This window comes from Anolis sagrei, chromosome 1 (assembly GCF_037176765.1).
Source record: "Anolis sagrei isolate rAnoSag1 chromosome 1, rAnoSag1.mat, whole genome shotgun sequence".
Classification (NCBI taxonomy): domain Eukaryota; kingdom Metazoa; phylum Chordata; class Lepidosauria; order Squamata; family Dactyloidae; genus Anolis; species Anolis sagrei.
This window is the reverse complement of record NC_090021.1, coordinates 7,622,160-7,649,825: the sequence shown is the minus strand read 5'-3', so window position 1 is coordinate 7,649,825 and position 27,666 is coordinate 7,622,160. Positions and strand designations below refer to the sequence as shown.

At 45.4% G+C, this 27,666-nt stretch overlaps 2 protein-coding genes across 2 annotated transcripts; one reads left to right on the top strand and one right to left on the bottom strand.

The window, feature by feature from the left end:
• Positions 1–334: 334 nt before the first annotated feature.
• Positions 335–13,880, top strand: DNAJC27 (DnaJ heat shock protein family (Hsp40) member C27). Its single transcript, XM_060754674.2, has 7 exons — positions 335–558; positions 4,979–5,061; positions 7,322–7,391; positions 9,452–9,616; positions 10,465–10,587; positions 12,144–12,304; positions 13,411–13,880. Exons 1-7 carry the CDS (start codon positions 481–483, stop codon positions 13,541–13,543), a joined length of 813 nt encoding a protein of 270 aa, XP_060610657.2. The 5' UTR covers positions 335–480; the 3' UTR covers positions 13,544–13,880.
• Positions 13,881–21,471: 7,591 nt separating this feature from the next.
• On the bottom strand, positions 21,472–23,307 carry LOC132765403 (general transcription factor II-I repeat domain-containing protein 2-like). The gene has a single exon (XM_060759695.2). The coding sequence runs from the start codon at positions 23,305–23,307 to the stop codon at positions 21,472–21,474; it is 1,836 nt and encodes a 611-aa protein (XP_060615678.2).
• Between the last annotated feature and the right edge of the window lie 4,359 nt (positions 23,308–27,666).

Below are 27,666 nucleotides of genomic sequence, written 5' to 3'. Positions count from 1 at the left end.
ACGGCTGCATCTACACTGCAGGGTTAATGCAGTTTGATACCAGTTTAACTTCAAGGGCTGAAGGTTATGGAATGCAGGGAATTGAATAACTCCCTGTATTCCATTGCATTTCAGCTATTGCAAATTAAACTGATATCCAAACAGCATTAATTCTGCAATTTGTCTGCATTGACTCATAACCCTGGAAAGAATTGTCAATTTTGGTTCAATCTCGCGAGATTCTGCAACATTCGCGAGAATAGGACAGAGTGTAGATTGTTGTTGGTTCTTCTAGGCGAGGATTCTAGAAGTCTCGCGAGACTGGGTGGCTCTGGCCAAAGGGGAGGGTATCTGATGCAACTCTCGCGAGATCGCGGAGATTGGAGGCGCTGTGGATCGGGCCTGCCTGGCGCTGTGGTGCTGGAATCCTGGGCCTGGGCCGAGACCCGAGAAGGAAGGCCCGGCGCCTTTCCTTCTTCTCCTTCTTCTCCTTCCCCGGGAATGGAGACCAAGCGCAGGGAGCCGCGGAAGGCGCTGCGGATCAAAGTCATCTCCATGGGCAACGCGGAGGCGGGGAAGGTGAGCACAGGCGCAGAGCGCGCCCATTGGCTCCGTGGGCGGAGTGGCAGGCGGGGCCGCCAATCAGGAGCCGTCCTCAGCTCTGGCCGTTTTTGATGTCTGAGGTGGGGAATGCGCTCTCAATGGAGAAGGCGGGAGGAGCGCTCCCATTGGCCCCCGTGGGCGGAGTGGCAGGCGGGGCCACCAATCAGGAGCCGTCCTCAGGTCTGACCGTTTTTGATGTCTTTGAGGTGGGGAATGCGCTCTCAATGGAGAAGGCGGGAGGAGCGCTCCCATTGGTCCCCGTGGGCGAAGTGGCAGGCGGGGCCGCCAATCAAGAGCCGTCCTCAGGTCTGGCCGTTTTTGATCTCTGAGGTGGGGAATGCACTCTCAATTGAGAAGGCGGGAAGAGCGCTCTCATTGGTCCCCGGGGGCGGAGTGGCAGGCGAAGCCGCCAATCAGGAGCCGCCCTCAGGTCTGGCCGTTTTTGATGTCTTTGAGGTAGGGAATGCGCTCTCAATGGAGAAGGCGGGAGGAGCGTGCCCATTGGCTCCCGGGGGCGAAGTGGCAGGCGGGGCCGCCAATCAGGAGCCGTCCTCAGGTCTGGCTTTTTTTGATGTCTTTGAGGTGGGGAATGCGCTCTCTATGGAGAAGGCGGGAGGAGCGCTCCCATTGGCCCTCTGGGGTGAAGTGGCAGGCGGGGCCACCAATCAGGCGCCGCCCTCGGATCTGGCTGATGTTGATGGCTTTGGATGGGCTCTCAGTTGAGAAGGGGGAGAGCAAAGGCTTCTGGGAAAAGAGCAAAGCAGAAGGAACAGGGCTTCATGCATACTGTATGCATTGTATATATATATATATGTATATATATATATATATATATATATATATGTTATAATGATTACATTTTATTTATTGCCTCTCCCAAAACAAAGCAGGCCTCACCCCACAATATAACATTATATTATATTATATTGTATTATATTATATTATATTTTGTTGTTCATTCGTTCAGTCGTCTCCGACTCTTCGTGACCTCATGGACCAGCCCACGCCAGAGCTCCCTGTCGGCCGTCACCACCCCCAGCTCCTTCAAGGTCAGTCCAGTCACTTCAGGGATGCCATCCATCCATCTTGCCCTTGGTCGGCCCCTCTTCCTTTTCCCTTCCACTTTCCCCAGCATCATTGTCTTCTCTAGGCTTTGCTGTCTCCTCATGATGTGGCCAAAGTACTTCAACTTTGTCTCTAGTCTCCTTCCCTCCAGTGAGCAGCCAGGCTTTATTTCCTGGAGGATGGACTGGTTGGATCTTCTCGCAGTCCAAGGCACTCTCAGAACTTTCCTCCAACACCACAGCTCAAAAGCACCGATCTTCCTTCGCTCAGCCTTCCCTAAGGTCCAGCTCTCACATCCGTAGGTGACTACAGGGAATACCATGGCTTTGACTAGGCAATGGATCTTTGTTGCCATTCTGATGTCTCTACTCTTGACTATTTTATCGAGATTGGACATTGCTCTCCTCCCAAGAAGGAAGCGTCTCCTGATTTCCTGGCCACAGTCTGTGTCTGCAGTCATCTTTGCGCCTAGAAATACAAAGTCTGTCACGGCCTCCACATTTTCTCCCTCTATTTTCCAGTTGTCAATCATTCTTGTTGACATAATCTTGGTTTTTTTGACGTTTAGCTGCAACCTGGCTTTTGCGCTTTCTTCTTTCACCTTGATTAGAAGGCTCCTCGGCTCCTCCTCGCTTTCGGCCATCAGAGTGGTGTCATCTGCATATCTGAGGTTGTTAATGTTTCTTCCAGCCGTTTTCACCCCAGCTTTGCATTCCTCAAGCCCCGCACATCCTCGCATGATGTGTTCTGCATACAAGTTAAAAAGGTTGGGAGAGAGGATGCAGCCTTGCCGTACGCCTTTCCCAATCTTGAACCAGTCTGTTGTTCCGTGGTCAGTTCTGACTGTTGCTCCTTGGTCCTTGTACAGATTCCTCAGGAGAGAGACAAGGTGGCTTGGGATGCCCATCCCACCAAGAACTTGCCACAATTTATTATGATCCACACAGTCAAAGGCTTTAGAATAGTCAATGAAGCAGAAGTAGGTGTTTTTCTTAAACTCCCTGCCTTTCTCCATTATCCAGCGGATATTGGCAATTTGGTCTCTTGTTCCTCTGCCTTTTCTAAACCCAGCTTGAACATCTGGCCACTCTCGCTCCATGTATTGCTGGAGTCTTCCTTGCAGGATCTTGAACATTACCTTACTGGCATGAGAAGTAAGGGCCACTGTACGGAAGTTTGAGCATTATAATGTATGTATTATAATTATTACTAATTGCCAGCCAAAAACAAAGCCGACCTCCACCCACTATAATATATATATATATATACGTGTATGTATATACTTTATTCATATATCGCTTTTCTCAGCCCTCAGGCGACTCAAAGCGGTGAACAACATCAATACAAAACATCACGAGACAAGTATAGGGCAATTGAAAACAATTGTAACATATATCATTAAACATCCATATAACAATCATTAGCGCCTCAACAGTAAAATCAGAATCCAGTCTCGTCATCCATTCTTCTGTATTCCTATGTTCAATTACACTGTTTAATCAAATGCTTGTTCGAACAGCCAGGTCTTCACTTTCCTCCGAAACGCCAGCAGGGAGGGGGCCGATCTGATACCTGCAGGCAGGGCGTTCCACAGCCGAGGGGCCACCACTGAGAAGGCCCTGTCTCTCGTCCCCGCCAAGCGCGCCTGTGATGCAGGCGGGACAGAGAGCAGGGCCTCCCCAGATGATCTTAGTGTCCTAGCCTATATATTTATTATAATAATTACATTTTATCAATTGCCCACCAAAAACAAAGCAGACCTCACCCCATTATATAATATAATATTATGTGTGTGTGTGTGTGTGTGTGTATATATATATATATATAAATAACATAGGTAAATATTTATATTGTTATAAAATAGTTAAATATAATAAGAGTAGAGAGATCACACTGGCAACGAAAATCAACATAGTTAAAGCAATGGTATTCCCCATAGTAACCCATGGATGGTGGGAACAAGGAGGAGGGCCTTCTCGGTGGTGGCCCCCAGCTCTGGAACTCTCCCTAGGGAGTTTAGATTAGCGTCCACCCTGTCCACCTTCCATAAAGACCTGAAACCTTGGATGCAGGCATCAAATTGTGCCTTTGCTTTTGTAAGCCGCCCTGAGTCCCTTTCGGGGTGAGAAGGGCGGGGTAAAAGAACCCCAAATAACTAAATAAATAAATGTTTCAACTTGCCTTTGCTTAATCTGTTCATCTATTGACTAGGCCCCTCTAGCCCTAACTCATTGTCTGAACTTGTGGCACTTTATTACCCGCTCACTCTTACAGCTGTATTGCACTAGACCTAGTCCCACCCTCCTAGATCTGAACACACCCATTGTTCTCGGCTACTGGTTGATGCTTATTGTTGTTCTTACGTTTTTAAGATGTCTGTTGTCTGGTTTTATTGTTTTAATTATTGAAATGCAATGTATTTTAATTTGTGTTTCTGTTGGACTTATTTATTTATTTATTTATTTATTTACTTTGCTTATATACCGCTGTATCTCAAGCCCGAAGGCGACTCATGGCGGTTCACAAACAGTAAAAACAGTAGAAACAGCAGTGGTTCCATACAACATATAACAATTGACTTAACACATTATCCATAAATTACCAATAAGCAATTACAATGCACAATTATTACAAAAAACAACCGTACCCAATCTTCTCATCATCCAAGCGTAGTCCAGGTTCGTCGTCCATTGTTCCATTCCTATGTTCCATTACCAGATTGCACTAAATTACTCAAACGCCTGCACAAACATCCAGGTCTTCACCTTTTTGCGGAATACCATTAGAGATGGTGCTAGTCTAATGTCCGTAGGAAGGGCGTTCCACAGCCGAGGAGCCACCACCGAGAAGGCCCTATCTCGTCCCCGCCAGCCGAGCTTGAGAAGCAGGCGGGATCGAGAGCAGGGTCTCCCCGGAAGATCTCAAACTCCTCGTGGGTTCATAGGCAGAGATGCGGTCAGATAGGTAGCTAGGGCCGGAACCGTTCCCCATGTAATATTATATAGTGGGGTGAGGTCTGCTTTGCTTTTGGTAAGCAATAAAATACATTATAATACATTTATATGATATATTGTAGTTAATATAATATATAATATATAAATAATATATAGTAGGGCAAGATCTGCCTTGGTTTTCATTGTTTAGAAGTCAATGAAAATTACTGTAATTACTTGAATTTGTTTCAAGCTTAATAGTCTCAGAGACAAGTAGGAAGCGTATATTTTAAAAGGTGTATCTAGCAATTAGCCCTGCAGGAGACAGCTTCCTTTGAGCTCAGTAGTCTGTTGAGCACTTTTGATAATATTCACTGTTCTTTTGTTGTTGTTTTTAGAGCTGCATTATAAAGCGCTACTGTGAGAAACGGTTTGTGCCGAAATACCTTGCAACAATCGGCATTGATTATGGTGTCACCAAGTAAGTACCATCCTTTTGCAATATATTGCAATTAAATATAACATCTCCTGAAAATAGGATGAGAACCCAGCTAACCTGTGTCTGTGTGGGGAAGAAAGACATAAAACTTGGTCTTCTACTGCAGTCATTCATTATTTTGGTGCAATGATATTGGCAGAAATAGCTTTTGTGGATGTCCCTTTGCATACATTTGCCTTAATTCTCTTTGCAAATTAATTCTGAAACTTTTTATCAAGCCCTAAGTATACATATCAATATTCACTTGTGCTGGGGATTCAGAACACGGCCATGCCTCTCTTTGTGCCATAGAAAAGTAGTGAATATATATATCCATTGTTGTCTAGGTTTGCATTTTGTTTGTTGTTTTGTCCCTCTCGCTTTGCTTCCTTTCTTTCCTTCTTCCCTTGCTTTCCCTCATACTTTCCTTCCTTTCTCTTCTCTTGTTTTTCTTTTTTCCCTCCTCTCTCATCTTTTCCTTCATTACTTTCTCTTCCTTTCTTTTTCTTTCCTTCCTTCCCTTCATACGTTTTCTCCATTCCGCTCACCCACATATCACCTAGTAGCAGCCAATGCGCTTTGTTCCCTTTCACATTACAGAAGGCCAATTTGCCTAGTCATCCAATCTATTTTTTCCCTTTTCTTTCCTTTAACTCTCGGCCCGAAATGGGGGGTTCTTTAAATTCAACGTCTCAATTCTTTTAAGTTAGATAACGAGGAGAATGTATGCCAAGTTTGGTCCAGGTCCATCAATTATTTTATTATTTATTTACAACATTTCTACCCCGCCTTCTCAACTCCTGACAGGGGACTCAGAGCAGCTAACACAGGCAACAATTTGATGCCGCAATATCACAATATTATATATAAAAATGCTCTGTGCATAATGAGTACCTTAAAAACAAAAGAACCAATGAACGAAATCACACCAAATTTGGCAAAAAATGTCTCACAACACAAGGAGTGATCATCCCTCAAAAAAATATGATTTTGTCATTTGGGAGTTGTAGTTGCTGGGATTTATAGTTCACCTATAATCAAAGAGCATTCTGAACACCACCAACAATGGAATTGAACCAAACTTGGCACACAGGACTCCCATGACCCACAGAAAATACTGAGAGGGTTTGGTGGGCATTGACCTTGAATTTTGGAATTGTAGTTCACCTCCATCCAGAGAACACTATGGACTCAAACAATGATGGATCTGGACCAAACTTGACAGGAATACTCAATATGCCCAAATGTGAACACAGATGGAGTTGGGGGAAAATAGACCTTGACATTTGAGAGTTGTATAGTTCACCTACAATCAAAGAGCATTCCGAACCCCAACAACGATGGAATTGGGCCAAACATCCCACAGAGAACCCCCAAGGCCAACAGAAAATACTGTGTTTTCTGGTGGTCTTTGGTGACCCTTCTGACACCCCCCTGCCGACCCCCCCCCCCCCGGGGTCTTGACTTCCCAGGTTGAGAAATGCTGCCTTAAGGCCATACAGTCACCAGGGCAAGAAAACATAATCAAATCCCTCCTGACAAAGGGCCATCCAGCCAGTCACACACACACATGTATATGACAGATGCAGTATCAAAGATTTGAAAGGGACCCCTAAAGGAGGACAATTCTATGTTGCATGTTCCAGAGTAGGCAAACCAGACAATTTCCACATCAACACTGGCAAAGAAACAGCAAGAAATAACGTTTACACACAAGCAGAAATAAATTACATATATTAGAAACCAACACTTTCTCATTACTTTATTTTCCACATCATCAGACTGGGCCTCAGCAATGCGTGGCAGGGGACCGCTAGTAACAATATAAAACCATAAAATACACAATAGATTAAAAACAATAACATTAGTTATACAATCATACAGCCGTTTCCATTGTTATTACAATCATATGTTCCAGTTCAATTTCCAAAATGCTGTTATGCTCGCTAGCCAAATGCCTGGTTCCAAAACCACGATTTCAGTTTTTTCCTAAAGGAAAGGAGGGAGGACGCCGATCTAATCTTGCTGGGGAGCAAGTTCCACAAGTGGGTGGTCACCACCGAGAAGGCTCTGTCCCTCGTCCTCACCAGACACATTTGCGAGGCTGGTGGGACCGAGAGCAGGGACTCCCTGGTGGATCTTAAACTACGAGGCGGAACGTAGGAACATGCTTTGATTTTTATCTATATGTATCTCAAATTTGGTACAGTATAGATGAGAAAGTCTTTGGTATGCCTGATTCCAGTGTCTCCCTTCTCTTCAGAGTGCAGGTTCGAGACAGAGAAATCAAAGTGAATATCTTTGACATGGCTGGACACCCCTTCTTCTATGAGGTAAATGAGAAAGCAGGGCATGGATGCAGAGATTTGCTGCTTCCAAGCTTTCTTCTCCTTGGACTTGAAATCATCCCCAATCCATACATATTTCCAGTTTACTATTTCTGGACTGCAACTCCCAGCAATTCTCCAGATAGATAAGGTAGATATGGAGGTAGGTAGGTAGATAGATTGATCAGGAGGACTGCTGGGAGTTGCAGTCCAAGAATAGGTAGAGAAGGAAGAACGGGGAGAAAGAGGAAGGGAAAGATAAGGGGGGAAGAGGAAGAGAAGGAAGGAAGGAGAGAATGAAAGAAAAAAAGGGAAGCAAGGAGAGAAAGAAAGGAGGAGAGAAAGAGGGAGGGAAGGTTGGCCACAGCAACACGTGGCGGGTACAGCTAGTAAAATATAAATTCATAGTGTCTCCTTGTTAAAAATGTTGTCCGGACTCATTGTCTAGTCATTCCATTTTCCTGTGTCAGTTACTTGGCAAACACTTGTTCAAAAAGCCACATCTTTACTTTTTTCCGGAATGTTAAAAGGGAGGTGGCCGATCTAATATCTATAGGGAGGGTGTTTCACAGCCGAGGGGCCATCCCCGAGAAGGCCCTGTCTCTCGTCTCCGCCAAACGTACTTGTGACGAAGGCAGCAACGAGAGCAGGGCCTCCCCAGACGATCTTAAGGGGAGATGCATTTGGACATGTAAGTTGGGTCAGAACTGTTTCTCTAAAAAAGAATATCACCAGAAAATAAACCCTAACATGATTTTTCAGTATGTTCATAATAGCAGTCCAATCCCAAAAATAAGCTCTAGTGAAGATCATTTGCCAGACAGACACATTTACCATAGCAACACTCAATTGATGCATTGAATTACAAAATAATAATATTAATATATAATTAAATATAATTAATATTGTTGACATTAATTCTTAAAATAAATTATAATATAAATTATACTTAAGTATTGAAAATGCCTAAGCAGGCACCTTTGGACACAAGGGATCAATAAATCCCAGGCTCCCTCACTGTTGATTGATGGTGGCTGTGATTCCTTTTACCCATGGAGCATCCTATTGAATTCAAAATGCTGGCATTGGCCTTTAAAGCCCTAAACGGTTCCGGCCCAAGCTACCTATCCGACCGCATCTCTGCCTATGAACCCACCAGGACTTTGAGATCTTCCGGGGAGACCCTGCTCTCAATCCCGCCTGCTTCTCAAGCTCGGCTGGCGGGGACGAGAGATAGGGCCTTCTTGGTGGTGGCTCCTCGGCTGTAGAACGCTCTTCCTATGGACATTAGACTAGCATCATCTCTAATGGTATTCCGCAAAAAAGTGAAGACTTGGCTGTTTGAGCAGGCGTTCGAATAATTAGTGCAATGATTGGTTAATGAATACTGGAATGGAACAATGGATGACGAATCTGGAACATGTTTTTGATGACGAGACGACAGTGAATGGGTATTGTAGTAACTGTTTATTAATTGTGTAATGTGTTAGGTTGTTAACTGTTTCTATACTGTAGCACTGAATTTTTGCTGTTTGTATTTGTTGTGAACCGCTGTAAGTCGCCTTCGGGCTGAGAACAGCGGTATATAAGTAAGGTAAATAAATAAATATTGTTCAATAATGTTTATTTATTTATTTATTTATTTACTGTATTTGTATACCGCCCTTCTCAGCGCTCAGGTGACTCAGGGCGGTTTACAGTGGCAATGATTCAATGCCCAAAAACACCATAAAACATTAAAAAACATTAACACATAATATAAAACCATAACAAGAATATTAAAACATAGATCATTTGCGTCTCTTAATAAAAAACTGTCCCATCTCGCCGTCCAGTTCTAATTCCTCAGTCTTTTACCTTGCTTTTTCAAATGCTTGCTCAAACAATCAAGTCTTGACTCTTTTCTGAAATGTTAAGGGGGAGGGGGCAATCTAATGTCCCCAGGAAAGGGTGTTCCATAGCCGACGGGCCACCACTGAGAAGGCCCTGCCTTTTGTCCCCAACAAACGTGTTTGTGACGCTGGCGGGATCGATGTTCACTGGCTTCATTTCTCTGCTCTATTTAGGTCCGCAATGAATTCTATAAAGACACCCAAGGTGTAATCCTAGTATATGATGTTGGGCAGAAGGAGTCATTTGATGCTCTTGATTCATGGCTTGCTGAGATGAAGCAGGAACTCGGACCGCATGGCAACATGGAGAACATTGTCTTTGTGGTTTGTGCCAACAAGGTAACTATTTCTAAGAGGAAATAAGGTGTAATAATTTCCTTGCTTGCAATGTTGGTCCTTGTTGAAACTCAGAGTAAGCTTTGCCTTGCTTCCAAACACCACCACACAAGAGCTGTAGTTTTATAGTTTGTTGAGGGAAAAGTCCAAGTCAAAATAAAGAATAAGCAATGCAAAGTTCCAAAGATGTAGGTTAAATGCAGAATATAGTTCCACAGATCTTCAGGTAAAAACAAGAGGCACAATCCTTTAAGCAAAGTTCAAAACATAGTCCAAGGTACAAGTAATGAAACAATTGCCCCAAGAATCACAATGCAAAAAATCCCAAGCATGTTGCTTTCCAGCTAAGGTTATTCCATGAAGTTTCCAGGCTAATAAGCTACGTTGAACTGACACTTTCTCTTCGTTTGCAAGAAGCCTAAATACCTTTCTAACATGAAAACATTATGCTCTCATCAACATGAAAGCATTGCGATGACCTTTCCCCGAGCTGGCTTCTCGTCGGCTGGCCAGGCGAGAACTCCGCCTGACCCGGAAATCAAGACGGGCCTGCTGGGTCAGGTCACTATCAAGGCTTTCTGCACTTTCACTATCAGTGTGGGAAGGAGGCAAAGGCCTCTCCATCTGTTCGCTATCTACTTCGTTAAAATTCTTTTCTTCTGAGAACCGCTGTGTTGACTCTGCACTGTCTGTGGGAGCCTCAGAAAAAGACCTAGAAGCAGGCCCAGATATCTGAGGCACAGAAAAAGAGCCAGGAATCTGAATCCCATCATCCTCCTCATCAGAGAACATCTCAGCAACAACAGTCCTGGCAGAAAGCACTAGCTCAATTTTTTCCATTTCTGTTTCAGATTGACTGTTCCAAGCTCCGCTGTGTGGATGAAAGTGAAGGCCGGCTGTGGTCAGAAAGCAGGGGCTTCCTTTATTTTGAGACCTCTGCTCAAACGGGCGAGGGAATCAATGAGATGTTCCAGGTAAAAAAATGATATGCTAAAAAAAATGCTGTTTGCATCAACCTTCTCTTGGGCATCCAGTGTCCTGTAAGCTTTCTGTGGTGAGGGATTCTGGGAGATACCTTGCAGCCTCTGTATGAAAAAGGCTACATTTCACCTCATGCCTGCATTTCGTCAATGCAGTGTTGAGGGAAAAAAATGGTTCAGCCGTGAACTTACAATCTAATGTTAGTGGCATGTATCCAAGGCTCAGAACATGAGTTTTCCTGGCTTATAATGCTTAGGTGCATTATTAATCAGCTGAAGATCTTGAAGGATTAAGTGTTCTAGACTTGCACACTGTTCTGTCGCGCGCTGGGCCTGTAGCAGGTGTCTTTTCTATAGGACGTATACTTTAAGCCCAGCGGGAAGCCAGGGGGCCTTAAAGAGAGGTTCTCAGGGATTTTTCTGAAGAAATGGTCTTCAGAGTCTTTAATGATACAACAAAGTCTTTATCATGGAACAAACAACAAATCTTCAGTGGTTCAAACAACACTTCAAGGCTTTCTTAGTCTAGTCCTCAATGGACTGGTTCCTGACTTTAATTAACTATACTTTCTCTGTAGGAAAAAAAACCCTATTTAACCTCTCCCAGGCTATTTACCATCTATGCCTCATCGGTGTGGGTCCTACTACTGATTCCAAATGCGTCTGAGTATCGAGTAGACCTACCAGCCGAGGCTTGTAGATATTTCAGATGGAGTTCTGTGGATCTTGTCAGGATAGTTGTAGTTATTTCACATATATGTTTTTCAATGTGTTAGTATTGCAATGTGTTAGTATTGTATTTCAAAGATGGATTCAGTTATGTTCAGCTGTGTGCTAGAATTGTAGTCACTAGAGGCAGTGAGAGTAAAAGTCCTTGAGACTGAAATAACAGAAATTCTTTTGCCCAGAGAAGAAAAAGGGAGTGAACCAGCCGGAAGGGCAGGATGTTTTATTTGCCTGTATGTTTAGTCCTGTACTTTGTTAGTCGCCATCTTTCATTATCAACATGTAGTCGCTTGTGAATAGACGCTTCTAGTAAAGCGTCTGTAGTGCTGTCCTCCCTCAGAGAATTCTTTGAAAACCTCAGGGTTGTTTTCCCTCTGATTGCTGTGAGGCTGAGAGGCTGTGAGCTCTCAGTCAGAGCCTTGGGACCTTTTCCCTGGAATTTCTGTTTCTGTTTCCCCGGATGTTCTTGAGAAAAGAAGCTTTTCTACGGGACGAGCTGGTCTACGTCCTATAGTTTAGCTTCCTTATGTGAGACTGCCCAAAAAATGGCTCCCTTCCCTCCCAGAGCCCTGCACAAGGGGCGGAACCAAAGCTTAATTATGATGGACAGGAGGCCTGCCATATGACTGCAAACAGATAACAGAAAGAAAATAAAGTTGGAGCTCCTGGTACAGCCGTACCAGCACATACACCAAATCTACAGTCTTTCTATGGCTTTTGAGACACTATGACAATTTCTGGAGATTTTGGTGTAGAAGTGGAATAATGTTGAGTAGTGGCCAAGTATAAGAACGTGCTAATTCTAGAATCCCTTGTGCTTGCAGACTTTCTATTCAGCCATTGTTGATTTGTGCGAAAATGGTGGGAAGCGGCCAGTGGCCAGCATGAGCATCACTTTCACAAAAGAGCAAGCAGACACCATCCGAAGGATCCGCAGCAGCAAGGACAGCTGGGACATGCTGGGTGTCAAGCCGGGGGCTACAAGGTAATGGAGGAGGAATAGACCATTGTTAAAGCCAGTGAAAGAGAACTAGGTTCAGGGAGTGGGAGAAGGAGCTGTGGGTTGGGAGAAATTGACAGTGATTTATGAGAGCTGTAATTTACCTACATCTGGAGAGCACTGTGAACCCAAACAACTATGGATCTGGTCTAAATTTGGCACAAATACTCAATATGCCCAACTTTGAACACTTGTGGGGTTTGGGGAAAATAGACCCTGGTATTTGGGAGTTGCAGTTGTGTGGATTTATAGTTTCCATTTGATCAAAGAGCATTCTAAACTTCACCAGCAATGGAATTGAACCAAACTTGGCAAAGAGGACTCCCATGATCAACAGAAAATACTGGAGGGATTTGGGGAAAATAGACGCTGGCATTTGGGAGTTGCAGTTGTGTGGATTTATAGTTTCCCTTCAATCAAAGAGCAGTCTGAACTTCACCAGCAATGGAATTGAACCACACTTGGGAAAGAGGACTCCCATGATCAGTAGAAAATACTGGAGGGGTTTGGGGAAAATAGACCCTGATATTTGGGGAGTTGCAGTTGTGTGGATTTATAGCTCCCCTTCGACCAAAGAGCATTCTGAACTTCACCAGCAATGGAATTGAACCACACTTTGCAAAGAGAACTCCCATGATCAACAGAAAATACTGGAGGGATTTGGCCAGTTTAGGGAGCACACACCCAGGGTCAAAGTAGGAAGCGTTTACCCTGCACCAACTTTCTTCCCCCGCGTGTTTGTAGACGCTGGAGCACATCACTCTCCCAAAATTGGGAAGCGCACGGGGGAAGACCGGCCCCTGGGCGTGCGCTCTCTCCACCAGCCCTATTCCTTTTTAGCACCCTGAGGATGACGCATTGGGTGTGCATGAGGAGGCAGGGCTTAAGGAGGCAGTCTGCGACCCCTCAAGAATTGCCAAATGAACCCTCTGGGGGTCGCGACCCCCAGGTTGAGAACCGCTGCCTTATGGTGTTTTGTATGAAGTACCCTCAACTTTGAGTCCAGTGATCCAACTTCTGCCAGAGTTCCAGTCCCATTCCTTCATTGTGGTGACAACTCCTGATGAATGCGTGTTCTGTTTCCCTTCCAGGGACGAGGTAAACAAGGCTTACCGGAAGTTGGCGGTGCTCCTCCACCCAGACAAGTGCATGGCTCCTGGCAGTGAGGATGCCTTCAAAGCTGTGGTCAATGCCCGGACTGCCTTGCTCAAGAACATCAAGTAAACCACCAGGAATCTGCTTCTTCCCCCAAGAGTAGGTGACCAAGGTCATGCTGTGTGGGTTGCCCCTCCTCCTGCCCAAGTGAGAGACATCAAGGGGGCTTCCTATTTCAAGCGAGAACGGTGGGAGCAAAGCTTAGGGGAATTGCTAGCAGTAGCCTCCCCTTGCTGTTTGCATCTCCGTCATCTTGAAATGTTTCCTGTGCTGCTGCAAACCAACTTGGTGCAGGCTGCTTCTCTGGAGAGGATTCCTAAACCCACCGGGCTCCTGCAGCAACTACAGTGTCCTTTTCTTTCCCCTGTAGGGATGGAGTTAACTCTAAAATGTTTCCTATTTTGTATGTGTTTTGTGTTTTGTTATCCTGAATTTTGGTGCTCAAGTTCAGCCTGGTCTGATTTACCTTCCACTTCCTCCAAGATCTAGCCATTTGCCACTTTGGTACAGATTAATGTTAGACCACACTTCTTTGATAATGACCCTGTGTGTGCTCTGCCTCTTCCTAAGTTGTATGATATTGTCAGGTATTCTCTCCAGGCCCTTCAGGTCCCTTATGCTGCACAGAAATGGATAAGAAAACATGATAGCTAGGACTGAGGTCCTGGGAGTCACCAAAGCCAAAACAAGATATGGCAGTCCCTGTAACACAGGCATAGGCAAACTTCGGCCTTCCGGGTGCTTTGTATTTCAATTCCCACAATTCCTAATAGCCAATAGGCTGGGTTGTTGTCGGTTTTTCGGGCTATATGGCCATGTTCTAGAAGCATTCTCTCCTGACGTTTCGCCTGCATCTATGGCAAGCATCCTGAGGATGCTTGCCATAGATTCAGGTGAAACGTCAGGAGAGAATGCTTCTAGAACATGGCCATATAGCCCAAAAAACCGACAACAACCCACTGATTCTAGCCATGAAAGTCTTCGACAAGCCAGTAGGCGGTTAGGAATTATGAAAGTTGATGTCCAAAACACCCGGAGAGCTAAAGTTTTTCCATGCCTGCTGTAGCAGCACTTCAAGAAGTTGCTATTTGACTCTGACCACTTTGGCACTTTTTATGTAGTCTGTCCAGCCCTGGGATTATTGGGGTAGGTTTAGGATCTCTGTTCTTGTCTGTATTCAAGATTTGCTCATGTGGTTGCAGTGGGCAATTTTCTGGTTTGACTGGAGAACAATTCCCAATGCAGACCAGAAAAAACCCCAATTTTTGTTGAATTCCAGCAATGTCTTTACCAGGGCAATCAGGGTGGCGCAGTGAGTTAAACCCCTGTGCCGGCAGGACTGAAGACCGACAGGTCGCAGGTTCGAATCTGGGGAGAGGCGGATGAGCTCCCTCTATCAGCTCCAGCTCCCCATACGGGGACATGAGAGAAGCCTCCCACAAGGATGATAAAAACATCAAATCATCCAGGCATCCCCTGGGCAATGTCCTTGCAGACGGCCAATTCTCTCACACCAGAAGCGACTTGCTCCTGACACGACCAAAAAAAAAAAAAAGGGTTTAGATTTTCTCCCAGTGAAAGAGGATCTCCATGGCTTCTCCCATTTACTCTAGAAAGTGCAAATGAATATTATTTTTTTTCTTTATTGTTGAAGCACACAGAATTCTCCCAATTCTCCCTTGCTACGTAATACTAGTATAGGATACTGTAATTAAATATTTTATAATCGCAACTTATAACTCTTTCATATTACTTTGAAATGTCATGAGCCACTTCATGACTCAGTGAGATATAAACACAGAAGAATCAAAGCATGTAAAATGTGTTTTCATTCTCGATATTCAAGTCTATCCGTGCGAGTCATTTGCCAAACGACCCATTTTCACTTTGCATAAGGCGTGCGATCTTACGGAGCTTGTGCCTGACGAACCAAGCCAGATTTCTGATATGCCTGACACAATCCAAGATGATAGTCTTTGAGGAGACACCGGTAACCCCATGGTATCGTTTCGATATTTTACAAACAATTTCGGTGTCTTTCTGACATCCTTTGTTCTACTGACGTAGAAAGCTAATGCGCTACGAACATCTAGAAGGTGGAACCTACATTCCAATTGAGAGACTGGCCCCTGAAAGAAGGCCGGTAAAACAATATCTTGCGACATATGAAATCTAGACGTCACTTTGGGAAGAAATGTGATATCTGTCCGGAGGACCACCTTATCCTTATGGAAGCGGAGGTAAGGTTCGTCAGACCTAAGGGCGCATAATTCACTAACTCTCCTTGCCGAAGTTATAGCCACCAAAAATGATGTCTTCCATGAAAGATAGGCTATCTCACAAGTAGCAATGGGCTCATACGACGCCCTTTGGAGAGACGAAAGCACAACCTCTAGATTCCAAGAGGGGGCTATCGGGTCTACCGACCGTCTTATATTTCCGAATCCTTTCAAAAACAACTTAACAAGATAGTCTGAAAAAAGCGAGGGCAACCCATGCTTTCTCCTATAACAGGAAATGGCAGCTAAGTAACATTTAATTGAAGAAAGGCATAATCCAAGATCAGATAGGGATACTAAGAAATCTAACACCGCCGATGACGGGACAGTTACTGGGTCAAGACCTTTGTCCGCCATAAACTTAGAAAATCTAGTCCACTTATAAACGTAGGAATGCTTTGTGGAAGGCTTTTGTGCCGCTTCTAAAATTGTCCTAACCTTGCTAGATAACTTAGATGGTTCATCTAGCCGTCTGGATCGATCATCCAAGCTGTGAGCTTCAAAGCGTGTACATCCGGGTATAAGACCCGACCCCCCTGAGAGGTTAAGAGGTTCCCTCTGCTCGGAAGGTGTTTGAACACGCCCTTGGACATCTCCAACAGGACCGCGAACCACGGTTGACGAGGCCACCATGGCGAGATCAGTATGCAATGTCCTCTGTCCCTTCTCAGCTTCGAGACAACCTTCAGAAGCAGTGGAAAAGGCGGGAATGCATAGAGGTAGTCTGTGTTCCATCTCAGAAGAAATGCGTCCCCCAAGCATCCCTGCTCGGGGTTCGCACGTCTTCGGGCACAAAACAGGGGACATTTGGCATTCTCTTGCGAGGCGAACAGATCTATCTTTGGTGTTCCCCATGCCCGGAAAATGTGACTCAACTCCATCCGGTTGAGGGACCACTTGTGATCCGAAAGAGGAGATCTGCTGAGGACATCTGCTAGAACATTCTCCTCCCCAGGCAGATGAATAGCTACTAAATGAATCTCCCTGGCTATGCTCCAGTTCCAAATGTGTATGGTTAGGTCTAACAGTACTTGAGATCGGGTTCCCCCCTGCTTGTTGATGTAATACATCGTGGTGGTATTGTCTGTTACGATTTGCACCACGTGGCCTAACAACTCGAGCTCAAAGGACTTTAGCGCTTTCTCTACGGCTAGAAGTTCTAGCGCGTTTATGTGTGAAGCGGACTCTTCGGGAGTCCAAGTACCTTGGGCAGTCAGGCCTTCGAAGTGTGCCCCCCACCCTTGTAGTGAGGAGTCTGTTGTGACCACCTTCGTGGGCTCGGGGTTGCTGAAAGGGAAGACCTGCAGTAACATTCCTTGGTTCTGTCCACCACAACAGGGATTGTTTCACTTCTGAAGGCATCCTCAAACGAATGCGGGAACTGTCTACTCCGGGTCTGAAAACAGACAGGAACCAATTTTGCAGTGGTCTGAAGTGCAAACGGGCATATGGCGTGACTGTAGTCGTAGAAGCCATGTGGCCCAACAAAACCTGTACTTTCTTTGTGGAAATTCGATCCGCCCGCACAGCCTGAATAATCAATGTTTTCAATGATGTAAAGCGGTCCTCCGGTAAAAATGCCTTCTGCAGAGCAGAATCCAGGACCGCTCCAATAAATTGTATCCTGCGGCTTGGCTGTAGGTGTGACTTCTCTCTGTTCACCACGAGACCTAAGGACTGGAGAAGAGAGAGTATTGAATGAATATCTATATTCAGACGATCACAAGAATTTGCCACCAAAAGCCAATCATCAATATATGGATAGATTGTAATGCCCCGAGTACGAAGTAAAGCAGCAATTACTGCCATACATTTCGTAAAAACCCTCGGGGCAGTAGTTAAACCAAAGGGTAAAACGTTAAAACAATAAGCTTTATCGCCCACCATAAACGAGAGATATCTCCTATGGTGCGCTGCCATTGAAATGTGAAAATAAGCGTCTTTTAAATCAATGGTTGCAAACCAAACGTCTTTATTGAGAAGTGGTAAAATTGACGAAAGAGAAACCATCCGAAACTTTTGGGAATCAATAAACAAATTCACTCCCCGTAGGTCAAGGATAGGACGTTGACCACCTCCCTTTTTTGCTACCAAGAAATATCTTGAGAAGAAACAAACATTGAACTCTGAGGGATCTAAAGGAGAAATTGCTCCTTTACTTAACAACTTTTCAACTTCCTCTAACAAAGGAGGGGATTCGGGTGTAGATTTAATATCGCCCAACGGGGGCAGTGAAACAAACTCAATAGAATAACCTCTTTCTATAATCTGGAGAACCCATTTATCAGTGGTGATTAAGGACCAAACATGAAAGTAAGGCCTTAGCCTATCCAAGAATATCGGTAACTGGGGCGAAACAGTGCCCAACAAATCGTTAGTAAATTCTTCTGGTCCCTGAATCACACTCGCAAGGGGAACATCAAAGACAACGTCTATTATTCCCATTAGCCTTAGTCTTATTTTGGTAAGGCTGATATCTAGGCCTCGCATTGTAGCCTTGCCTACTATTATTTTGATACCTCGAGGAACCCCCATGGTTCCCCTGAGCAGAGTTGTATCCATTAAAAAAGCTCTTACAATAGTAAGGCGGGGGTTGCTGCCAACGAGATCTTTGTTGAGCACCCGATTGCCAAGGGTAGTTGTATTTAGCCGCATGTAATACTTCTCTCGAATGCTTAATCTTGTCATCGGTTGTTGGATCGAAGAGACCTTCCTCGTTCATAGAAAGATCCTCCGCCAACAAGCGGCTTTCCTCCAACAACGTGGAGGCACGGAGCCAAGCATGGCGCCGTATTGCTGTGGCTGAAGCAAAAAGTTTACCAGAAGCCTCCGCCATATGTTTCGTGAAATCTTTCTGAAATCTAGCAAGGGCCAAGGCTTCCTTCTGAAATGCCTTAGGAAGTCGACGTTCGTCTAACGGGAGAAGTTCAATGAATGGTGTAATCTTATTCCAGAGAAAACTCTGGTAACCACTCATATATGTGGCATAATGTGCCATCCTAGTGAAAAGACCCGCTGCCAAATGAACTTTCTTCCCAAAGGAGTCTATTTTTTTTCCTTCCTTATCAGGTGGGGTAATGGACTGCTTCTTTGGCCGTTTAGATCTAGCAGCTTCAGCCACCACAGTGTTGGGCGTAGTGGGGCGTGCAACCCATTTCGCCACCGAGAGGTCAACCTTATATATTAAATCTACTCTCCTTGGGACGGACGGAGCGGTTGAAGGGGACACATCTGGCACCTTGGTCAATTTAAGTAAATATGGTAAGGTTGGAAGAGAAGTAGATGATGGGTTATCCTGTTCATCAGTTGGGAACATGGGATCATCTACAGTTGATTGTGGTTTTGGGGCAAGAATATCAAGAGCTGTTATCATCCTCCCCAGTAACTGCATAAAGCTGTTGAAGTCATTTGTACGTTTTACAGGGGCCTCTTGGTCACCTCCCCCATGTAATGCTTCCAACCCATCATCAGACAAGTCAGTGTCAATAGTGTCCACTTGAGTTGGATCAACACCAGGCAGTTCGTCTGACATCTCAGTATGAACCCTCATGCTATGCTTAGCATTATAAGGTGCTTGACACATTGTAGTAGAAGCCATAGGCATTCCTCTTCTATGTGGTGGGGGAGAAGTCAAAATTGGATCCTTTCTATATATCAAAGGGGCATCAGTGTGACAATGCTGCCAAGCCCCACCTCGCGAGGTTGATGGCTGAGGTGATTGGCCATAGTAGATAAATCGCCCTCTGGGTGTTACTTGGTAAAAACCTGGTTCAGGAGGAGGGATTCCACCCCCCTCCTCCCACTCTCCCCAATGAGAAGATCGGGATTGGGGAAAGGAGCGACGCTTGCAGCTCTTGCCCTCTTCCTTCTTGCTTGGGAACAGGAAGAGGCAGAGCACGATGACGAAGAAGAAGAGGAAGATGACTCAGAGCTGGATGACGATCTATCCCGAAGCTTTCCTTTCCTTCGGGACTGCGATGGAGCGTGCGCGCGGCGCCGCGGTACATTTACAGGACTTCCCCGGCCAGAAAGAGGGTGACGTCTTGTGGGAGGAGCCTGTCCTAACTCCTCCCCAGGCTCATCCCTATATGGAACTGGCTCTGTCGGCGTCGAGAGCGTCGCCATCGGGGACGTGCCCGAGCTTTCTTGAGGCTCTTCCTGTGCACGCGCGAGGCGTGCTCTGTCCGATCCTGGCTCCGCCTCCGCTCTTTCTTGTGCACGCTCGGGGCGTGTTTTCGCCGATGTCGGCTCCAATTCAATTCCAGCTTGAGCCTGCACCGGCTTTGCTGCAGCCGATCCCGGCTGGGAAGCAGGCATATCTTCAAGCGGAGGCTGGTTTTGCCTCGTCCCTTGATTCGGCATGGTTCTCTTGGGCTGCCTAATGGGCCCCGAGGTCTTCTTCATATTTTTTGTCTTTTTGGTCTTCTTTACTGCCTTGGAGACAGGTAAGTCAACTTTCTCGGCTGGGTTTTGGTCGCATTTTGTGTTTTCGGTGCTAAGGGCAGGAGCACCCGTTCGTACAACGCTGCCTTAAGGCGGATTCCCCTATTCTTTCTTGTTTGGGGGGGGGGGTGAAGGATTGGCAAATAACACAAGCCTGCGTTAAATGCCCTTCCCCCAAACATGCGATGCACAATGAGTGTGCGTCATTATCAGGGAAATTCCCTTGGCAAGTGGAACAACGCTTGAAACCTTTCGTTTGAGACATAGTCCAAGTCAATAATTAGACTAATTTAAGTAGTTTTAGCTGTTAGATCGCAGATTTCAATCCAAAATGTTCTTAACAGAAGATTTTAAGCTCGCTGTTACGCGGATGAAGAGAACTGAGGCGGTTAGCCAGCCCACGGGCTATTTATGTGATTGAGGGGAGCGTGGCCAACCACCATTCTTTTTAAATTTAACAGAAGATTCCGAGGCTGTGCTGCATGCGCACAGGGGATAATACCATATGTGTGTATTTACAGCAGAGCACGCAGGGAAACTCTGGTCAAACTCAGGCCTTTCTCTCTCTCTAACCCTCTCAAAACAAAACAATCCTAACAGGACTGAATCTCCGTCAGAAATTCTTCAGTAGCCCAGATAAACTTAATCCTAGTTCTATCCTGCTACCACCCAGCTATACTCCTAATAGCTGTCAGTTTGCTTTAGATACCCTGCTGGCAAACTTCTGGGTAGGCCTTTGCCTTTTTCTTCTAACCCTCAACACCAAACTCCTAAACACCCTTTCTCTTCAAACCCCAAGTTCCCAACAAAACTCTATAACTTTAAACACTCCTTTTTTCCTCAGAGTCCCCTAAACTCTGCCCCCTTTTCCTCCACCAATCCCGGCCATTCCCTGCTGGCTAATGCCTAAGACACACACCCCCCTCTGAAAATCTCTAAGATGGCGTCTTCCCTACTCTAAAATGGCCGCTGATGCTTCGCCTTGCCCATTACTTATCCTTCTAGACCAGGGGTCGGGAACCTTTTTGACTCAGAGAGCCATGAAAGCAAAATATTTGGAAATTTATTTCAGTGAGAGCCATATAATATATTTTAAGACTGAATTCAACTAGATGTGAGTATAATAAGCCTCTGAATTTATTCTTTTAAATAATGTTGTTATAATACTCACCATTAATGCGACTTCTGGTGCTGCATGGATTTGCTGATGGCTTTGTAGTCTGGTTGGTACTTGGTGAGGTTAAGCTTCATGCAGGCGTTGAGGCTTTCATCCGTTTAACGTGATCGTAGGTTGGACTTGATGTTTTTAAGATGTGAAAATGACTGCTCACATGAATACGTAGATCCAAACATGGTCAATACAGCAATACTCACACGCTTCAGTGTGTCGTATGTGACAGGAAGCGCGTTCCAAGTTTTGATAATCAGCTGGTCTTCAGATTGAAGTTTTTTCATTTCTGTCCACATGTGCTTGCTCGCCAACTCCGCTTTCTGTCGTGCGATTCTTTCCAAATCTTCATTCAGTGACTTGAACTTATTCACCCACATGTCTGAGGCCTTCAGGTCAGCCACTTCTGCTTCAAAATCTCTGAGGGAGACATCAGGAATGTAACTCAGGTCGGCTGTGTTCAGTGAACACTCATTTGGATGGGTGATGAACTTAAAGAGATGAGTGTGCTCACGAAATTCTCCGAAGCGTGCTTTGAACGACTGTAGGAGACTGGATGTGAAGCCAGCTAGCTGGTGGAGATCAAAGTTTTGAGTGGGCTCACTTGCTGTGCATGCATCTTTAAATTGTCTCAGTTTTTCAAAATGTAGTAAACGACCCGTTTCAAGATCCATGATAAAGAGCTCCAGCTTGTTTTCAAAAGCAAACACTGCGTGTTGAAGGGATAACACTGTATTTCCAATGCCTTGCATTTTCACGTTGAGCTGGTTCAGATGTTCAGTCATATCCATGAGATAGTAAAACTTGAGGAGCCACTCAGTTTCGGCTAGCTCAGGATGCTCGATGCCTTTCATTTCAAGGAAATTCCGGATTTCGTTCAGGCAAGCCGCAAAACGGCTGAGCACCTTCCCTCGTGACAACCAACGCACATTGCTGTGCAAAAGCAGACCGTGGTAGTTATTTCCAACTTCATCCAGCAGTGTTTTAAACTGGCGATCATTTAAGGCTCGGGCAACAATAAAGTTGATCACACGAATGACCAGCGACATCACTTCGCCAAGCTGACCGTCACACATCTGAGCACAAAGTGCCTCCTGGTGTAGAATGCAATGGAAACTTAGGATGGGTCTATTTTCATGTTCACGGAGAAGCGCCACAAATCCTTTGTTTTTCCCCACCATACACGGAGCACCATCAGTACACACTGAGAGAAGTTTATCCATAGGTAGATTTTTTTCACGAGCGAACTCCATAAAAGACTTGAATAAATCTTCACCTCTTGTGGACCCTTTTATTGGCAGAACAGCAAGACTTTCTTCGCGCAGTGTGTCACCAGCAGCATATCTTGCAATCACACTGAACTGCGCCAAATGACTTATGTCTGTTGACTCATCCAAAGCCAGGGAAAAGAACGGCGCTGCATTTATGTCCTTCCCTTGCGTTTCCTCCACTTGGTTTGCCATCATGATGGTACGATCATGAACAGTTCTTGCCGACAGAGGCATGTCTTGTATCCGTTTGATTATCTTATCTTTGTTCGGAAGATCATCAAAAAGTTCATTGGCTACATCCAGCATCAACGTTTTAGCATACTCGCCATCTGTGAATGGTTTTCCGTTCCTTACTATTGCTAAAGATCCAGCAAAACTAGCGGAATTATAGTCGCCTTGCCGGGTCCATACGCGGAGTTGCTGCTGGCTAGCTTGCACCCTGCTCAGCAGCTCTTGGCACGCTTTCTTCCTGCTGTCTCCCGCAGGGTATTTTGATGCAAAGGTAGCATGGCGTGTGTCGAAGTGCCGCTTTACATTCCACCGTTTCATCGATGCAATTTTGTCATTGCAGATTAGGCACACCGCAGAACCTGCTCTCTCTACAAAGGCGAATTCTTCAGTCCATTCATCCTGAAATGTACGATACTCATCATCTTTTTTTCTTTTCGCCATCTTCTTCGTTGAAGGGTTAGCTTTGAGCTAATGACCGAGCAGACTGATTCAAAAGGGGGCGTTTACCTGTTTACCCAGAGAAACATGGGAATTGTAGTTTTGCAAGGCCTCAGGAAACTCAATGCTATGGAATAATGGAAGTCCTAGTTTTGCAAGGCCACTCCAAACTCATGGCTATAGAAACATGGGAGGTGTAGTTTCGCAAGGCCTCAGGAAACTCAATGCTATAAAATATGGGTATTATAGTTTTGCAAGGCCTCAGGAAACTCAATGCTATGAAACATGGGAGTTATAGTTTTGCAAGGCCTCAGGAAACACAATACAACAAAGATGGGAACTGTAGTTTTGCAAGGCCTCAGGAAATTCAATCCTATAAACATGGGAATGGTGTCTAATTCCCTTTTTTCCCTTTCAGACTACATTTCCCGGCATCCCTTAGCCTGGAGGGCTATCGCTGGGCATGCCGGGAGCTGTAGTCAGGGCGAGAAGGGAGGCGGAAACGGCCTCGGTGCGGTGCAGTTCCCCCGGCGGCCCGAGAGGGGGCGTGGCGCGCTCCGCCGCTTTCCCTCCCTTGGCCAGAGCTTCGCTTCTCGGGCGCCGTAGCTGAAGAAAGGCCCCTCTCGTTCTCCCCTCTTCCCCGCTTTCCCTGCTCCGGGCCCGGCGAGGCCACTACGCGAGGCCGGGGATCGGCGGAGGCGACTAGGCCGCAACGGGTCAAGGTGGGCTTTCGGTGGGGAAAAGATTCCCCGTTGCTTCCCTTCTCCCTTCCTTCCCTCCTCCCTTCCTTCGGGGCCTAATCAGCCAAAGGCGGGCTCAGTTCCTTTCCAAGGGAATACACGGGCGAGCCAGATGCACTCATCAAAAGAGCCACACCTGGCTCGCGAGCCATAGGTTCCCGACCCCTGTTCTAGACCTACAGGCTTTTTCCAGGCCCTGCACCCTGCTTCTAATAAGGTAAGGGTTCTTTACATCGTTCTACCTCCTCACGTAAGAAGCAACAGTTGCTGCTTTCTCACTTAAACTGTGAGCATATTTTGATAGCAAAGCGTTGATCTCTTTCATTTTGTCATTCAGCATGGCGTTGAGATCAAGTGTTGTTCGACGGAAGAAGCCTTTTTCATGAGTCCTTTATAACGATCGGATAAATCAGATCTCACTCGCTGCCACCAAATTATAAAGATCTATTCAGATCACTAATCAATGCTGCCATCAATACTAAGAGCGACCATCAATTGTCAAGGGTTACCCAGATTTTAAAAGGCTTATTTACTTTGAAAGTATGCTGCCACCATTAGTTTCTTCAAAAGTTGCTTTTGTGATCTTCAAACTTTGAGGCACACTTGAGTCAGGTTTTGATGAACAATAATCAGCAAAGTTTATTAATTATAACAGGAACAAATGCAGTTAAACTCTGGGCTGTTTCAGAAAGTTGTGTCTTAAAAGCGTGTCGATTACATGAATGCTTCTATCTTTGTTACAAAAGAGACTCTCCTTTCTCCCTCCACACAAGAATACTGACAGGATAGTTTGTCTGACAGTAATTCTTGAAGCAGCACAGATAGTCCTAACTTGGATCTATCTTTCTACTTCCCTGCTATCTTCCTAATAGCTGTTAGCTTACTACTAGCTATCCCCACTAGTAACTCTGGTCAAACTCAGGCCTTTCTCTCTCTCTAACCCTCTCAAAACAAAACAAGAATCCTAACAGGACTGAATCTCTGTCAGAAATTCTTCAGTAGCCCAGATAAACTTAATCCTAGTTCTATCGTGCTAACACCCAGCTATACTCCTAATAGCTGTCAGTTTGCTTTAGCTACCCTGCTGGCAAACTTCTGGGTAGGCCTTTGCCTTTTTCTTCTAACCCTCAACACCAAACTCCTAAACACCCTTTCTCTTCAAACCCCAAGTTCCCAACAAAACTCTATAACTTTAAACACTCCTTTTTTCCTCAGAGTCTCCTAAACTCTGCCCCCTTTTCCTCCACCAATCCCGGCCATTCCCTGCTGGCTAATGCCTAAGACACGCCCCCCTCTCTGAAAATCTCTAAGATGGCATCTTCCCTACTCTAAAATGGCCGCTGATGCTTCACTTTGCCCATTACTTATCCTTCTAGACCTACAGGCTTTTTCCAGGCCCTGCACCCTGGCTTCTAATAAGGTAAGGGTTCTTTACATCCTTCTGCCTCCTTCACGTAAGAAGCAACAGTTGCTGCTTTCTCACTTAAACTGTGAGCATATTTTGATAGCAAAGCGTTGATCTCTTTCATTTTGTCATTCAGCATGGCGTTGAGATCAAGTGTTGTTCGACGGAAGAAGCCTTTTTCATGAGTCCTTCTGCCTCCTTCACAGAAGAAGCAACAGTTGCTGCTTTCTCACTTAAACTGTGAGCATATTTTGATAGCAAAGCGTTGATCTCTTTCATTTTGTCATTCAGCATGGCGTTGAGATCAGGTGTTGTTTGATGGAAGAAGTCTTTTTCATGAGTCCTTCTGCCTCCTTCACAGAAGAAGCAACAGTTGCTGCTTTCTCACTTAAACTGTGAGCATATTTTGATAGCAAAGCGTTGATCTCTTTCAACGGGGCCACCATGGTGCGATTAATATGCAATGGCTCTTGTCCCTCCGTAATTTTGAGATCACCTTGAGCAAAAGGGGAAATGGGGGAAACGCATAAAGATAATCCCCGGTCCACTTCAGGAGAAAAGCGTCCCCTAAACAGCCCTGTTTGGGATTGGCTTGTCTGCGTGCGCAGTACAGGGGGCATTTCGCGTTCTCCTGAGAGGCAAATAGGTCTATCTTTGGTGTTCCCCTATGCTCTGAAAATGAGATTCAACTCCCCCCGATTGAAGGACCAATCGTGCTTCGAAAGTGGAGACCTGCTGAGAACATCGGCCAACAAATCTTCCTCTCCTGGTAGATGAACGGCCACTAAATAAATATCTCTGGCCACACACCACTCCCAAATGCGTAGCGTCAGGTCTAACAATGATTGAGATCGGGTTCCCCCTTGTTTGTTGATATAGTACATCGTAGTTGTGTTGTCTGTAACTACTTGTACTACTTGACCCAGCAGCGCCTGTTCGAAGGATTTTAAAGCTTTTTCTGCAGCCATGAGTTCTAGTGCATTTATGTGAGAGACAGTCCATGTCCCCTGAGCTGTTAGACCTTTGAAATGCGCTCCCCAACCAAGCAAGGAGGAGTCTGTGGTGACAACCCTGGATGGCTTGGGGAACTGGAATGGTTGGCCTGCACAAACATTGCTTCGTTTTGTCCACCAAAAAAGGGATTGCCTGACTGACGATGGTATTTTTAGCCGGGCATGGGGCTTGTCCACCCCAGGACTGTGGACACACAGGAACCAGGCATGGAGGGGTCTGAGTCGCAGTCGGGCATATGGCGTGACAGTAGTCATTGAAGCCATATGGCCCAATAAGGCCTGGATTCTCTTCGCCGACACGCAGTCTGCTCGGACGACCCGGACAATCAGAGATTGCAGAGATGCAAAACGGTCCTCCGGCAAGAAGGCCTTCTGTTGCACAGAATCCAGTACCGCTCCAATAAATTGCATTCTGTGACTCGGTTGTAGATTGGATTTTTCTGCATTCACAACGAGACCTAGGGACTGGCGAAGAGAGAGTGTTGAGCTGATATGAATTTGCAACCGATCGTAAGTATCTCCAACCAAAAGCCAATCATCTATATACAGATAGATTGTAATGCCCCGCGTACGAAGATGGGCCGCAATTACTGCCATGCACTTAGTAGACACCCTCGGAGCCGTTGTTAATCCAAATGGGAGAACATTAAAAAAAGCGTTGATCTCTTTCATTTTGTCATTCAGCATGGCGTTGAGATCAAGTAGTGTTCGGCGGAAGAAGCCTTTTTCATGATTCCTTCTGCCTCCTTCACATAAGAAGCAACAGTTGCTGCTTTCTCACTTAAACTGTGAGCATATTTTGATAGCAAAGCGTTGATCTCTTTCATTTTGTCATTCAGCATGGCGTTGACATCAAGTGTTCGATGGAACAAGCCTTTTTCATGATTCCTTCTGCCTCCTTCACAGAAGAAGCAACAGTTGTTGTCTTCTCACTTAATCTGTGAGCATATTTTGATAGCAAAGCGTTGATCTCTTTCATTTTGTCATTCAGCATGGCGTTGAGATCAAGTGTTGTTCGACGGAAGAAGCCTTTTTCATGAGTCCTTCTGCCTCCTTCACAGAAGAAGCAACAGTTGCTGCTTTCTCACTTAAACTGTGAGCATATTTTGATAGCAAAGCGTTGATCTCTTTAATTTCTCATTCAGCATGGCGTTGAGATCAAGTGTTGTTTGACGGAAGAAGCCTTTTTCATGATTCCTTCTGC